At 39.1% G+C, this 15,094-nt stretch overlaps 1 protein-coding gene across 1 annotated transcript in view; it reads left to right on the forward strand.

Annotated features, from left to right (window-relative positions):
* Positions 1–14,889, forward strand: part of LOC110452051 — a 78,440-nt gene extending 63,551 nt beyond the window's left edge. The window contains exons 19-21 of the mRNA XM_021500324.1: positions 5,719–7,702; positions 10,726–11,448; positions 14,563–14,889. Coding sequence (XP_021355999.1) covers positions 5,719–7,702; positions 10,726–11,448; positions 14,563–14,729 — 2,874 coding nt within the window. The 3' untranslated portion in view covers positions 14,730–14,889. The remainder of the gene's footprint in view (positions 1–5,718; positions 7,703–10,725; positions 11,449–14,562) is intronic.
* The last annotated feature ends 205 nt before the right edge of the window (positions 14,890–15,094 follow it).

A 15,094-nucleotide genomic window follows, 5' to 3' on the forward strand; every position in this document is an offset into this window, starting at 1 on the left:
TTGTGTTGCTGAGGACTTCTACTCCTTTGGCGATGCTTCTGGTAGTCATCGAAGGAGTCCTCTGAACACGTATCGCTGTCCCCCTCCTCCTCACTGTAGAAGTCATGGTCAGATTTGTCGCTCTCCGACGAATCATCACCTCTATGCCTTGCAGGGGCATGGCACGTTCCCTGTGATTGGCGCGTATGTCGTACACCTTACATACCTCCCATCCTTCAGGATAGCCTGCGGGATAGGGTCAAAACAGACCTCTTTCTGTTTAGGAACCATTGCTTGAGGGTCAGTATATGGTATACCCTCAGGTGGCCTGGAGGTAGACTGAGTTGTACCTCTATCCCCCCAGAGTGACCAGCTATTTGTTTGTTGTCCTTGACTACTGACATACTGACCACCCTTAGGTGTAGTCAGTAGCAAAGTGGCTGGATCAGAGATCTTCTTTGGAGGCGAGGCAGCACAAGCCGCCATGCTCTCCTCTGATTTTTAGCTAACCTAGTCCGAAGGACCAAGGTGAGCTTATGCCATACCACAGCATCCGTCGTCCGTCATCCGTCAACTTTACACTACTTGTCATGAACCACTGAGCGGATTTTAACAAAATTTGGTGTGGAGCATCCTTGGGTGAAGAAGAACCAATTTTGTATAAATGGTGGGTCTGGCCCCCCAGGGGCCTGAGGGGCGGGGCCAAATAGGGGAAATATAGCAAATTATTGTTTAAAATCCTTCTTCTTCTGTAGGAATGAAAAGGATTTGGTCCATATTTGGTCAAAAGCATCCTTGGGGGAAGGGGAACAAAGTTTGTATAAATATAGGGTCTGGCCCCCCTGGGGGCTTGGGGGCTGGGCCCAATAGGGGAAATATAGCAAATTATTCTTTAAAATCCTTCTTCTTCTGTACGAATGAAAGGATTTGGTCCATATTTGGTCAGAAGCATCCTTGGGGGAAGGGAAACAAAGTTTGTATAAATGGTGGGTCTGGCCCCCCTGGGGGCTGAGGGGCGGGGCCCAATAGGGGAAATATAGCAAATTCTTTAAAATCCTTCTTCTTCTGTAGGAATGGAAGGATTTGTTCCATATTTGGTCTGAAGCATCCTTGGGTGAAAGGGAACCAATTTTGTATAAACCATAGGTCTGGCTCACCAGGGGCCTGAGCCGTGGGGCCCAATAGGGGAAACAGCAAATTATTCTTTAAAATCCTTCTCCTTCTGTAGGAATGAAAGGATTTGGTCCATATTTGGTGTGGAGCATCCTTGGGGGAGGGGAACCAATTTTGTATAAATGGTTGGTGTGGCCGCCCTGGGACCTGAGTGGTGGGGCCCAATAGGGGAAATAGACGTAAATCTTCAAAATCCTTCTTCGGTAGGAATGAAAGGATTTTGTCCATATTTGGTCTGAAGCATTCTTGGGTGAAGGGGAACCAATTTTGTATAAACGGTGTGTCTGACCTCGCTGTAGGCAGAAAGGTGGGGCCCAATAGGGAAAATAGAGGTAAAACCTTTAAAATCCTTCTTCGACCATCGGGATTAAGGGATTTTATCCTTATTTAGTGTGGAGCATCCTTGGGGGACGGTGACTCAATTTTGTATAATTGATGGGTATGACCCCCGTAGGGGCATAGGGGTGGGGCTCTGTTTGAAGTTTGTTCTCTAAATCTCAAGTACTGGATGGATCTTTCTGAAATTTCATATGTACTAACAGCAACTACCATGGAGTGCTATATCTTTACTTCATACCAATTACTTTAGTTATATTCAGGTGAGCGATACAGGCCCTCTGGGCCTCTTGTTTAAGAGCCTCTGTCTCCAATGTTACCACTACGCGGGTAAGTCCCTAAACTGGACCTGCGGCTCTTTAAATTGATGCTGCATGTCCATCACTGCGTCCTGGTGTCTTTTGAGCCTATCCGCCTGTGATGAGGTCGACAGGGATGGTGACTGCACCTCTACAGGAGCAGTGACCATTATGCCCGTGATGATCCCACTGCAGAGCCATTTCTGCCACTTCTCAATGCCTATCCAGGAGTTTTTGTTGGGTGAGGTCGCCCTCATCTCTTATCCACATGATTTTCTGCACCATCGCAGAGCCTAAACCCTCCAACGTGCACAGCTCATCCTCTGTAGCTGAGCGTAAATTTATTGCAGCCATTACAAAATATGGACACTGACAGTATATCACCGTTGCTATTAGCATGCACGTGTATCTGTTCCATACAAAATTTAAACAACTACAAACATAAAACAATTAACAGTTTACAAAATAATTTCTAATTCCTAAAATAACTAAGCCTAGCTATACATATAAAAATTATCCTACAATATAAAACTTATAATCCTAACCTAATGAAAACTCAAGTTTCGCCTGTCATACGTATTCCACCAATATGGGCGGCCCACTATACAGGCGAATGGAGCTCCGCAATAAACTAACTAAATTAATTTAAATATAAAATGGCAGTGAATCCCCGACTCTGTATTACCCCTAAATAATTAAATAAATAACAATAAACTGATACAACTATCCCAAATTCTCTCACTTGTAATTCGTGCACTGATCACATAGGCAAGCGCGCGTGGTAAGCTAGAGGGGACTAGCAAGGTAAAAAGATATGTAAAACAAATTGACAAAATACGTCAAAATAGCGCCAGTTTGGACGCACTTCGACACCAAATGTCGTGAATTTGCTGTGTGCTATTGCACACCGTCACAACATGTAGTTGGGAAATGCTCTCAGGTACCAAAATCTATAAAAATAAAGCGGTCTAAGGGAGATAACTCTCGCAAAAATTCACCACAATATTACTGGTGTAATATGTTACAAATGATATTACCATATTTTCATATTCAGGTCATCAAACTGATGTAATCTAAACCAGATTCGGTTAAAAAAAGTCAAATAGAAAAAAAAATTGCTTAAATCCTTCATTTCACCATTATGGTAAAGTGAAGGGCCCCTGCCCCACCCTGATTTTCTCTACCCAAGACTTGATTTCTTTGATTTTCATATTCAGGTTATCAAACTGATGTAATCTAAACCAGATTTGGTTTAAAAAAGTCAAATAGTAAAATAAATTCTTAAACCCTTCATTTCACCATTATGGTAAAGTGAAGCGCCCCTGCCCCACCCTAAATATCTCTACCCCAGACTTAATTTCTGTGATTTTCATATTCAGGACATCAAACTGTTGTAATCTAAACCAGATTTGGTTTAAAAAAGTCAAATGAATCAAAATTACTTAAACCCTTCATTTCACCATTATGGTAAAGTGAAGCGCCCCTGCCCCATCCTGATTTTCTCTACCCCAGACTTATTTATTTTTTATTTTCATATTCTGGACATCAAACTGTTGTAATCTAAACCAGATTTGGTTTAAAAAAGTCAAATAGAATTATTTTTTTTGCTTAAACCCTTCATTTCACCATTATGGTAAAGTGAAGTGCCCCTGTCCCACCCTAAAGATCTCTACCCCAGACTTAATTTCTGTGATTTTCATATTCAGGTCATCAAACAGATGTAATCTAAACCAGATTTGGTTTAAAAAAGTCAAATGAATCAAAATTGCTAAAATCCTTCATTTCACCATTATGGTAAAGTGAAGGGCCCCTGCCCCACCCTGATTTTCTCTACCCCAGACTTAATTTCTGTGATTTTCATATTCAGGTCATCAAACTGATGTAATCTAAACCAGATTTGGTTTAAAAAAGTCAAATAGAAAAAAAAAATGCTTAAACCCTTCATTTTACCATTATGGTAAATGAAGGGCCCCTGCCCCACCCTGATTTTCTCTACCCCAGACTTAATTTCTGTGATTTTCATATTCAGGTCATCAAACTGATGTAATCTAAACCAGATTTGGTTTAAAAAAGTCAAATAGTAAAAAAAAATGCTAAAATCTTTCATTTCACCATTATTGTAAAGTGAAGGGCCCCTGCCCCACACTATTTTTGTTTACCCCTGACTTAATTTTTGTCATTTCAGATAGAATACATCAAATTGTAGTAAACTTAAAGAAAAAGAATGGAAAAAAGTTGTCAGAATAGAAATCGTTGGAACCCTTCATTTCACCATGGGGCGGTTCATATTACCATTATGGTAATATGAACCGCGGTTCATTTCACCATGGCCTTCATATTACCATACCACACCGGGTGTAATATATATGTATAACAAGTGATATTAGTGGTGTAATGTATAATTCTCAGAAAGCAGCACCTGACACATTTTTTAGCTCACCTGGTCCGAAGGACCATTGTGAGCTAATGCCATACCGCAGCGTCCGTCGTCTGTCAACTTTTCCTATAAAACGCTACTTGTCTGGAAAGGCCAATAGGGGAAATAGAGGTAAAACCTTTAAAATCCTTCTTCTACCGTAGGGATTAAGGGATTTTATCCTAATTTAGTCTGGAGCATCCTTGGGCCAAGGGGACTCAATTTTGTATAAACTGTAGGTGTGGCCCTCTTTGGGACAGAGAGGCGGGGCCGAATAGGGGAAATAGAGGTAAAACCTTTAAAATCCTTCTTGTACCGTAGTGACTAAGGGATTTTATTCTATTTTTAGCTCACCTGGCCCGAAGGGCCAAGTGAGCTTATGGCATGGTGCGGCGTCCGTCGTCCATCCGTCGTCTGTCGTCCGTCCGGCGTCAACTTTTTACTTTAAACAACTTCTTCTCAGTAACCAAAAGGCCTAGGGTATATATGATATTTGGTCAGAAGCATGCTTGGATGAAGGGCTACCAAGTTTGTTCAAATAAATGACCTTCGTCAATTTTCAAGGTCACAGGGGTCAAATATGTAAAAATCTTTACTCAACTTCTTCTGAATAACCGAGAGACCTAGGGTGATGATATTAGGCCAGTAACATGCTGGGATGAAGGGCTTCCAAGTTTGTTCAAATAAATGACCTTGATTTATATTCAAGGTCACAGGGGTCAAATATGTTTAAAACCTTTAAACAACTTCTTCTGAATAATCGAGAGGCCTAGGGTGATGAGATTTGTCCAGTAACATGCTTGGTTGAAGAGCTACCAGGTTTGTTCAAATAAATGACCTTGACCTATATTCAAGGTCACAGGGGTCAAATATGTTCAAAACATTTAAACAATTTCTTCTGAATAACCAAGAGGCCTAAGGTAATGATATTTGGCCAGTAGCATGCTGGGATGAAGGGCTACCAAGTTTGTTCAAATAAATGACCTTCATCCATTTTCAACGTCACAGGGGTCAAATATGTTTAAAACCTTTCAACAACTTCTTCTGAATAACCAATAGGCCGAGGGTGATGATATTTGGCCAGAAGCATGGTAGGATGAAGGGCTACCAGGTTTGTTTAAATGAATGACCTTGACCAACTTTTAAGGTGACAGGTGTCAAATGTCTTAAAATCTTCAAAAAACTTCCTCTCAATAACCAAAAGGCCCAAGGTACTGATATTTGGCCTGTAGCAATCAGGGCTACCAAATTTGTTCAAATGAATGACCTTGACCCACTTTCAACCTCATGTCATTATTTGACATTCAAGGTCACACTGATAATCTGCCTGTAGCTGTATTTTAGTCCACTTTTAAGATTACAAGTGTGAGATTAATACAAGGTGAGCGATGCAGGCCCATTGGGCCTCTTGTTGTTGCTCTATTTTGACATATATATTTGTAAAGGTGTAAATAAGATATATTTGATTAAAGAAAGTATGCAATCCTTTATATTAATACATTTCTATCTTTTCAGACTGTTCAAAATTTGAAAGCAACATTGAAAACAGCCATGGTAGAGACCATCAAGAAATACATTGAGCCTAAAAATATATATGATAAAATGTTTAGGGCATCTGGAGCTACATGGTGTGAAAATAACGGAACCTGTTTTCTGGAGGGCAGCTTACCAGAGATTCAATGTGCATACGGATTTATAGTCCAACTCATAGCTGGTGGAAATGTTGGCCGGGGCAACCAACAGAGAAGCAACACAGACGGAGATCGAGATGGTGCTGCCCAAGGTGGTACAAGGAGAGGTGAGGGACCAGATAGCCGAGGGAATGGACAGAACAGACACACCAATCCAGACATCTCTAACAGCGGAGTAGTGGAGTCCAAAGATGGTACAAGGGGAGGTGACGGACCAGATAGCCGAGGGAATGGACAGAACATACACACCAAAGATGTCTTTCATGGAGGAGCTAGAGGTTCTTTTAGCGACACCACCACGGGACACGAAAGACAAGGTAGTGATGGTAACACCTCTCTTCACCACAGAAACAAAAATGATGAAACCCAGTCTCAGGATAGAGAAAGTCATAGGGGAAGTAGGCACAGTCCAGTTTTTCATACAAATATCAACCACGATAATGTCACGCAAACTACAGAATCGAACAACAAATCTGTGAGAGGCAATGAAATCTTTCAGGACCAAGAATGTGCTCCTTATGGGAGAGAACATGTTGGTCACCCTCTTCAAAGTTTTGATGGAAATAAGCCTGATGATATAGAAACTAAACCACACACAACAGGCATCCAGGGAGATCCAAAAGGTTATAGGGAAGGAGCGATTAAGAAGACATTGTACAACGAGAGGGAAAGTAAGAACATTTGGTATAGTGATGAAGAGGGACAGCCTAGTGATATAGGAAATGCCAGCCTAATCAACAACAAAGGAAATCTTAGAAGTAAGGAAGCAAAGATGCATCATAGCGAGGAGTACCAATCAGGAGGGTTCGATAATCTGTCAAGAGAAAATGTAGATTATAATAATGCACCAAAGTTTCACATGTCTGATGATGGAAGGGAAAGAGGAGAGCATGACAAATTTGTTCAATCTAGGAAACGTACAGATGAAGGCAGCAGCATAGAAACTGTGACTTGTTCAGCAGAACAGTTCCACAAGATTTGCTTTTTTAATCCAGGAATTGAATCAGCAGCAAAAATTGTTTTCAATAAAAATCGTACAGAATGTAATATAACTGATTTGCATGGATACTTCAAGAAAGCAAAGAGTCAGCTGAGTTCTTATGCTAGAAGAGAAATTGACAATCTCTCTAAAACTGAGAGGGGAAAGTTCAAAAAGCATTTTGAACATGAGAAAAATGACATGGATGTGATGAAACTGTTTTGTGAGTACAACCCTAGTAGTAATCAAATCAGACTTGTTGGAGAGAAGTATGACGCTGTTCAGCAGGCTGAGCAAAGGATGTTGGAAGCCATTGGACGGACAGGAAAACCAGATCATGGAAAAGGATGTGGAATCCAACCAGAACAGTCATTAACAAAATCATCTTCAAAGGGAAGAAAAAGAAATTTGTCACCACCTGAACTGTTGCAGACAAAGAATGGAGTACGGATGTTCGTGTACCAAGCAGACCTCTTGGATCTAGACGTGGATGCCATTGTTTATGGAGCAAACTCTAATTTAAGCTATTCTAATGGTCTGCCAAAACAGATTGCTCAAGCTGCAGGTCCTAAATTTGAGGAAGCATGCAGTAATATATTCGCTGAAAGAGGTAAACTAAATGCTGGTGATTCTTGTTTTTCTACTGCTGGGCACCTTCACAATCAATACATCATCCATGCAGTTGCTCCAATGTGGAGTGTGTACAAGAAAGAGAAATTGCATGGAGAAAATAGGAGAATGTATCAGGATGATCTCTGTAAGACAGTCATGAATGCTTTGGAGGAGGCGGATAACATTGGAGCTAGATCTGTTGCCCTTCCTGCTATTGGTGAGTGTTGATAGTAATTTCCAAAACTGTTGTTAACATTTCAATTATATGTTGGTTTTTAGCTCACAAGGCCTGTCGTCCTGCGTCCGTCTGGCATCAATTTTTCCATTAAAACGACTTCTTCTCAATAACCAACAGGCCAAATGTCATGATATTTGGCTAATTGGTTGCTGGAATGAATCCCAACAACGTTTACGAAAAGAAATGACCTTGACCTATGTTCAAGGTCACAGGGGTCAAATTTGTTAAAGCCTTTAAACGACTTCTGATTAATCAAAAGGCCCAGAAGCGTGATATTTGGCTGATAGGTTCCTAGGATGAAGCCTTAAAAAAGTTTGCGGAAAGAAATGACCTTGACCCATATTCAAGGTCACAGGGGTCAAAGTTGTAAAAACCTTTGCACGACTTCTTCTGATTAACCAAGGTCACAGGGGTCAATTGTGTCAAACCCTTCAAACGACTTCTTCTAAAGAACTTAAATGTATAGAACCTTCATATTTGGCTGTTGGCTTCCTGAGAGTGAGTCCGACAACGTTTGAGAATGAAAATGACCTTGACCTGCTTTCAAGGTCACAGGGGTCAAATGTGTCAAACTCTTGAAACGTCTTCTTCTCAAGAACTGAAAGGAATAGAATATTTATAATTGGATGGTGGCATCCTGTGATAGAACCCAAAAGTTTGATAATGAAAATGACTTTGACCTACTTTCAAGGTCACAGGGGTCAAATGTGTCAAACCCTTCAAACGACTTCTTCTCAAGAACTTAAAGGTATAGAACCTTCATATTTGGCCTCTTGGTTTTCTGAGATTGAGCCCGACAAAGTTTGAGAATGAAAATGACCTTGACCTGCTTTCAAGGTCACAGGGGTCAAATGTGTCAAACTCTTGAAACGACTTCTTCTCAAGAACTGACAGGAATAGAATATTTATAATTGGATGGTGGCCTCCTGGGATAGAACCCAAAAGTTTGATAATGAAAATAACCTTGACCTACTTTCAAGGTCACAGGGGTCAAATGTGTCAAACTCTTGAAACGACTTCTTCTCAAGAACTGACAGGAATAGAATATTTATAATTGGATGGTGGCCTCCTGGGATAGAACCCAAAAGTTTGATAATGAAAATGACCTTGACCTACTTTCAAGGTCACAGGAGGAGTCAAATGTGTCAAACCCTGTAAACGACTTCTTCTCAAGAACTTACAGGAATAGAACCTTCATATTTGGCTGTTGGCTTCCTGAGATTGAGCCCGACAAAGTTTGAGAGTGAAAATGACCTTGACCTGCTTTCAAGGTCACAGGAGTCAAATGTGTCAAACTCATAAAACGACTTCTTCTCAAGAACTGAAAGGAATAGAATGTTTATAATTGGATGGTGGCCTCCTGTGATAGAACCCAAAAGTTTGATAATGAAAATGACTTTGACCTACTTTCAAGGTCACAGGGGTCAAATGTGTCAAACCCTTCAAACGACTTCTTCTCAAGAACTTAAAGGTATAGAACCTTCATATTTGGCTGTTGGTTTTCTGAGATTGAGCCCGACAAAGTTTGAGAATGAAAATGACCTTGACCTGCTTTTAAGGTCACATGTGTCAAATGTGTCAAACTCATGAAACGACTTCTTCTCAAGAACTGAAAGGAATAGAATGTTTATAATTGGATGGTGGCCTCCTGGGATAGAACCCAAAAGTATGATAATGAAAATAACTTTGACCTACTTTCAAGGTCACAGCGGTCAAATATGTCAAAAACATCAAACGACTTCTTCTCAAGAACTTAAAGGTATAGAACCTTCATATTTGGCTGTTGGTTTTCTGAGATTGAGCCCGACAAAGTTTGAGAATGAAAATGACCTTGACCTGCTTTTAAGGTCACATGTGTCAAATGTGTCAAACTCATGAAACGACTTCTTCTCAAGAACTGAAAGGAATAGAATGTTTATAATTGGATGGTGGCCTCCTGGGATAGAACCCAAAAGTATGATAATGAAAATAACTTTGAACTACTTTCAAGGTCACAGCGGTCAAATATGTCAAAAACATCAAACAACTTCTTCTGAATAATCGAAAGGCATAAAATTATAATATTTGGCTGGTAGCTTCCTGGGATAGAGCTCACCAAAGTTTGCAAATGAAAATGAACTCAACCTACTTTAAAGGTCACAGAGGTCAACAGCATTTCAAAGGATTTGTACTGAAGAACCAAAAGGAATGGGTTCATAAGATTTAGCTGGTAGCTTCTTAGAATAGAGCTAACAGAGTTTGAGAAGGAAAAGGACACTGACCTACTTACAAGGTCACAGGGAAACATATGTCAAACAACTTCTGAAGAAGAACCAAAAAGCATAGAATCTTATATTAATATTTGGCTGGTAGTTTTAACAATTGGAGCCGACAAAGTTTGGGAGGGAAATATTTGTAGTGCAATATAATATTTAATAAGAATATTTTGCTATGACTGCTTAAATATTCAGGTGCGCAATACAGGCCCCATCTGGGCCTTATGTTCAAGCCCACGTGCACTCCACATGTCGTATTATCATAATGGTATACCCTCTGTCCGTCCGTCTGTCTGTCCATCCATCCATCATTCGGTCTGTCCTTAGTCAATTCTTGTCAGTGCCGTTTCTCGGAATGTACTATAGGAATCTTTCTCAAATTTTACATGAAGGTTCCCTATTGTCCCTAGTTAGACAAACGTTAGACAATCTTAAATTTGAGAGATACAGTTTGTTAGCGCTTTTTATTTTTAGGGCTGATTGGAAAATCAAGATGGCCGTTTAGTGGCCATATCGAATTTAGGATTTAAAGATTGTTAGCGCTTTTTCACAAAAACATATTTAAAGCGATCTTTCTCAAATTTCAGATGAAGGTTTCCCGTGGTACTTAGTTATGGATATCAACTTTTTAGCACTTGATCACTTTGAGATCACTTGTGTGCTTTCAATTTGATGTACTTATTTTGACTTTCATGCAGTTTGCTTGCTATCACTTAAATCACCTTTGATACACTCATTGTTTAACAGGATATGGACAATGTCCGTCAGATGTACCGGCTGCTGCAGCAAGAGAAGCTGTCAAACTGTATTGTGAAAAGCACAAGAACTCCACATTGAAAGAAATCCACTTCGTGGACAGGAACGAGGATATTCTAAAGAAGCTTTCCGATTTGCTTCTGTGTTCCAGAGAATTGAATGTTGGAGCCTCATTTGTACATGGAACTACCAGAGTTAGCAGCCCACAAAATAAAGCTGGTGTTCCGCAAGGACCTCCAGTCTCACCACAAGTCTATCCAAAAGTCTATCCAAGTTTGATATCAAATCATGCCACTGGTGGAACATACATGCTGTCTGAACACCTAAGTGTGTGTATTATGAAGGGAACCTATGTTAAAACAAAGGCTACAGCACTTGTTAGTATTGAGGATGAACTATTTCAAAGTGAACGATACATTGCAAAGGAAATCAGTAAAGCAGCTGCTGGTAAACAGTACGAAAAGGAAATAGACACACTGCGAAAGGGAAATAGCCAATGCAAGATTTCAGATGTTTTTCTTACTGGTGCAGGGAAAATAAAGAATGCTTCACATGTACTCCATGTAATAGGACCAGTTGCTGACAAGACCATATCAGGAAATTCCGAATTGTTTAAGGGCTTTGCTGACAACACTAGAGCATGTATATTCCAAATTCTCAAGTTGGTTGATAAAAAGGAGCTGTATTCTGTTGCTCTGCCAACTTTCGCATCAGGTTTGTAATGCATTCTGTATAAACAATTTCAGTATTTAAAAAGAAGCATTAGATTATAAGTGTTTTAATAGGCATCAATATAGAGTAATGTATCTTCATTAGCTCGCCTGCCCGAAGAGCAAATGAGCTTTTGTCTGTCTGTCGTCATCTGTCAAATTTTCCTTTAAACGACTTCTTCTGGAGAATGGACAGGTCTAGAGTCAATGCTATCTAACTGAAAGCTTTGTTGAGATTGAGCCCGACAAAGTTTGAGAACGAAATTACCTTGATATTCTTTCAAAGTCACAGGGGTCGAATGTGTCAAACACTTCAAACGACATCTTCTCAAGAACTGAAAGTTATAGAATCATAATATTTGGCTGGTGGCTTCCTGAGGTGTAGCCCGACAAAGTTTGGGAATAAAAATGGCCTTGACTTTCTTTCAAGGTCACAGGGGTCAAACACTTCAAACAACTTCTTCTGAGGAACTGAAAGGTATAGAATCGTAATATTTGACTGGTGGCTTACTGGAGTATAGCCCGGCAAAGTTGGAGAATAAAAATGACATTTACCTATTTTCAAGGTCACAGGGGTCAAATTTGTCAAACACTTTAAACGTCTTCTCCTGAATAATCTAAAATCATAGAATTACAATATTTGACTGGTAGCTTTCTGGGATGTAGCCTGATAAAGTTTGCCAATGAATATAACCTGGACCTACTTTGCAGGTCACAGGGGTCAAATATGTCAAAATTTTCAAATGACTTCTTCTGAAGAACTGAAATGTTAACAATCTTTATATTTGACTGGTAACTTCTTTTGATAGATCCAACAATGTTTAATAAGGGAAATGACCTCGACTTGGTTACAGGGACAAATATGTCAAACACTTTAAACAACTTCTCCTAAAGAACCGAAAAGAACAGAATCATATAATAATATTTAGCTGGTAACTTCAATGGATGGAGCCAACAAAGTTGGCAATTCTGACGACAGTTTTTGTCAACTAATACATGGATGTACATGCATATGAAAGTGAAATTTGAGGACTTGGCAATGTTTGTTGTTACCATAACTGATAGCTTCTCCTATGAATTAAGCCCCAAATTTGTAAAGTCAGCCAGATGCGGGACATTGCTGGTTACAATAGGGATGCCTTATGTCTGCTTGAAATTTTGTCACCAAACTCAACAAAAACATTGGCAGCCAGGAACTTAATCATATTCATTTATAGCTTACATGGCCTTTAGAGTGACGTGAGCTTATGGTATGGTGCGGCATCAGTTGTTCATCTGTCCGGTGTCAACGTTTTCCTTTAAACATATTTTTGATAACTAAAACATCTAGGGTGATGATATTTGGTCAGTAGCATGCTGGGTGAAGGGCAATCAAGTTTGCTCTAATGAATTAACTTTACCCATATCTAACATCACAGGGGTCAAATGTTTGTCTGAATATCAACTTCTTCTGAATACCAAAAGCCAGAGGGTGCTGATATTTGACTAGTAGCATACTGAAATGCAGATCTATCAATTTTATCCAAATTAATGACCTTATCCAAGTTCAAGGTCACAAAGGTAAACCTTTAAAAAAACAAAATATGATTAAACAACAGGCCTATGGCGAGATGTTTGAATGACCTTCTACTAATCTTATAGTGACAAGGGCCAGATATGTTAAAACTTATTGTCAGCATAATCCTGTTTTCATACAGTCTCATACATCTCAGATATTTGTGATAATATGATATGCTTTCCTAAAGACCTAACGGCTTTATGCCATGGTGTGGCCTCCATAGCAGTCGCCAAATGCTTTTTCCTTCAGCAACTTCTTATTATTGATAATAAAAGTTTAGGGTCATGATAGTTTGCCACAAAATGTTCTCTTCTCTGTTAAATGGAATGACATTGTCCCACTTTCAATATCACAAAGATCAAATATTTTTTGCAACATTTCCACGACTTTTGTATAACCAATACTCCTAAAGTCATAATATGTTGCCCGTAGCATGCTTGGGTGAGATAACTATCAAGTTTTTGGAATGAATGACTTTTGGTCTGTAGCAGCTGTTCATGAGTGTGTACAGTGCTATGTAAATGACCTTTACCAAAGCTTTCATGACAGAATCACATGTGTTAAACAACTTTTAATTAAATAATGGGGCTAGGTTTATGACACTTAAACTCAAGCATTACTGGTTTACCTTGATTCTCATTGAAGGTAGTTTGTTTTGAGATTAAATCTTTATATTAAAACCAAGAGTAGAGACGTAGTATTTAATACGTACTGTAACTGCTTAGGGTTACACCCAGAAACGAAGGTTAACTTGTTTTGCACCCTACCAAATGAGCTAAGGATTTCCCCTTCAGCCGAGTCAGGATATAGCGACTAGTATTTTACCAGGGAGACTCCCTCTTTAAGAAATAACTCATTCTTGTCGTGTTTAGTTTCCAAGGGTTAAAGTAGTAAATGTTGTGAAATTAACACTGAGTGTTTTTGCCATTATTTTCTTGGTCACTGAGTGGGCACCAATGTAACGGAGGCTAGTATCTTTTCATTGTCTCTGCTTTAGGGTGTTGAGCCCAGAACCTCTGACTAACTAGCTTTATGCCCTACCAAATGAGCTAAAGAGAAATTCTCCCTAGCCGAGCAGGTAGTAAGCGGCTAGTATTTAACCAGGGTGGCATGTAGTGCTAGTTTTATTTACCTGGTACTTGCTGCCAAATTTAATCACAGAAATTTGACCTTAAAGCATGTTAAAAGCCACAAATGTGATATGTATTTGCCAAAAATATTGATTTCCAATACAGATTAGTGATACAGGCTAAATAAAATAGACCTATGTACTATCAAAATATCGGCCTCCTAGGTATTTAAGGTATTTGCTGAATAATTTGTGTTGTACATATGTTTTTTGTGTGGAAAAGATACCATCAGTGAAGTGGCCTTTTGTTTTAATTCAAGTTCGATGAAGTGAATATCTTTTCAAAACTTGTTTTGGAAAACTAATTTAAAATCTTCAAACAGAGGAAATATTAATATATATTTTTAATTATTCTAAAATAATTTAAAGACAACACAAATGCTTTACCTGTCAGCTATTTATGTTGTTTTCATCTACTTCTACCTTAACAGGTACACTTCAACCTGGACAAACAGACCAATTGTGGGAAATCTGTGTGGAAGAGGTCGAGAAGTTTGCAACCAGGCAAGATCAAAATTCAAAATTGAAAATTATTTTTCTAGTGGGCGGTTCTAATGAAGTACAGTTGTTATTACAACTATTCAGTTCCAAAGTATAAACAATGGATGAATGATTTTGTTGTTACTTGCTTGTAAATTGTGTACCAAGCCTGAACGTAAGAAAAATATGATGATCCATGGCAACGTGACCTAACACCACTATTTCAATTTATCCCCTCATTCATCAATGCGATTTTCATCCAGATTAGACGATTTCTATGATTATCAAGAATTCAATAATTGTAAAGAGGCAGAGCATGTGTTTAGGTATGACGTTTTTCGACAATCAAAAAAAAAGTTATTGATTAGAGTTCAAAAGTTTGTTCACTGAGGGCAAAATTTGAATGGTCTCTATTTCAAACTCATTGGTTCTTTGTGTCATCTTAGATCTTTCGTCGCTGTAAAACAACTATTTCATTACGAT

The sequence above is a fragment of the Mizuhopecten yessoensis genome, unplaced genomic scaffold (genome assembly GCF_002113885.1).
Source record: "Mizuhopecten yessoensis strain PY_sf001 unplaced genomic scaffold, ASM211388v2 scaffold6363, whole genome shotgun sequence".
In the NCBI taxonomy this organism is placed as follows: Eukaryota; Metazoa; Mollusca; class Bivalvia; order Pectinida; family Pectinidae; genus Mizuhopecten; species Mizuhopecten yessoensis.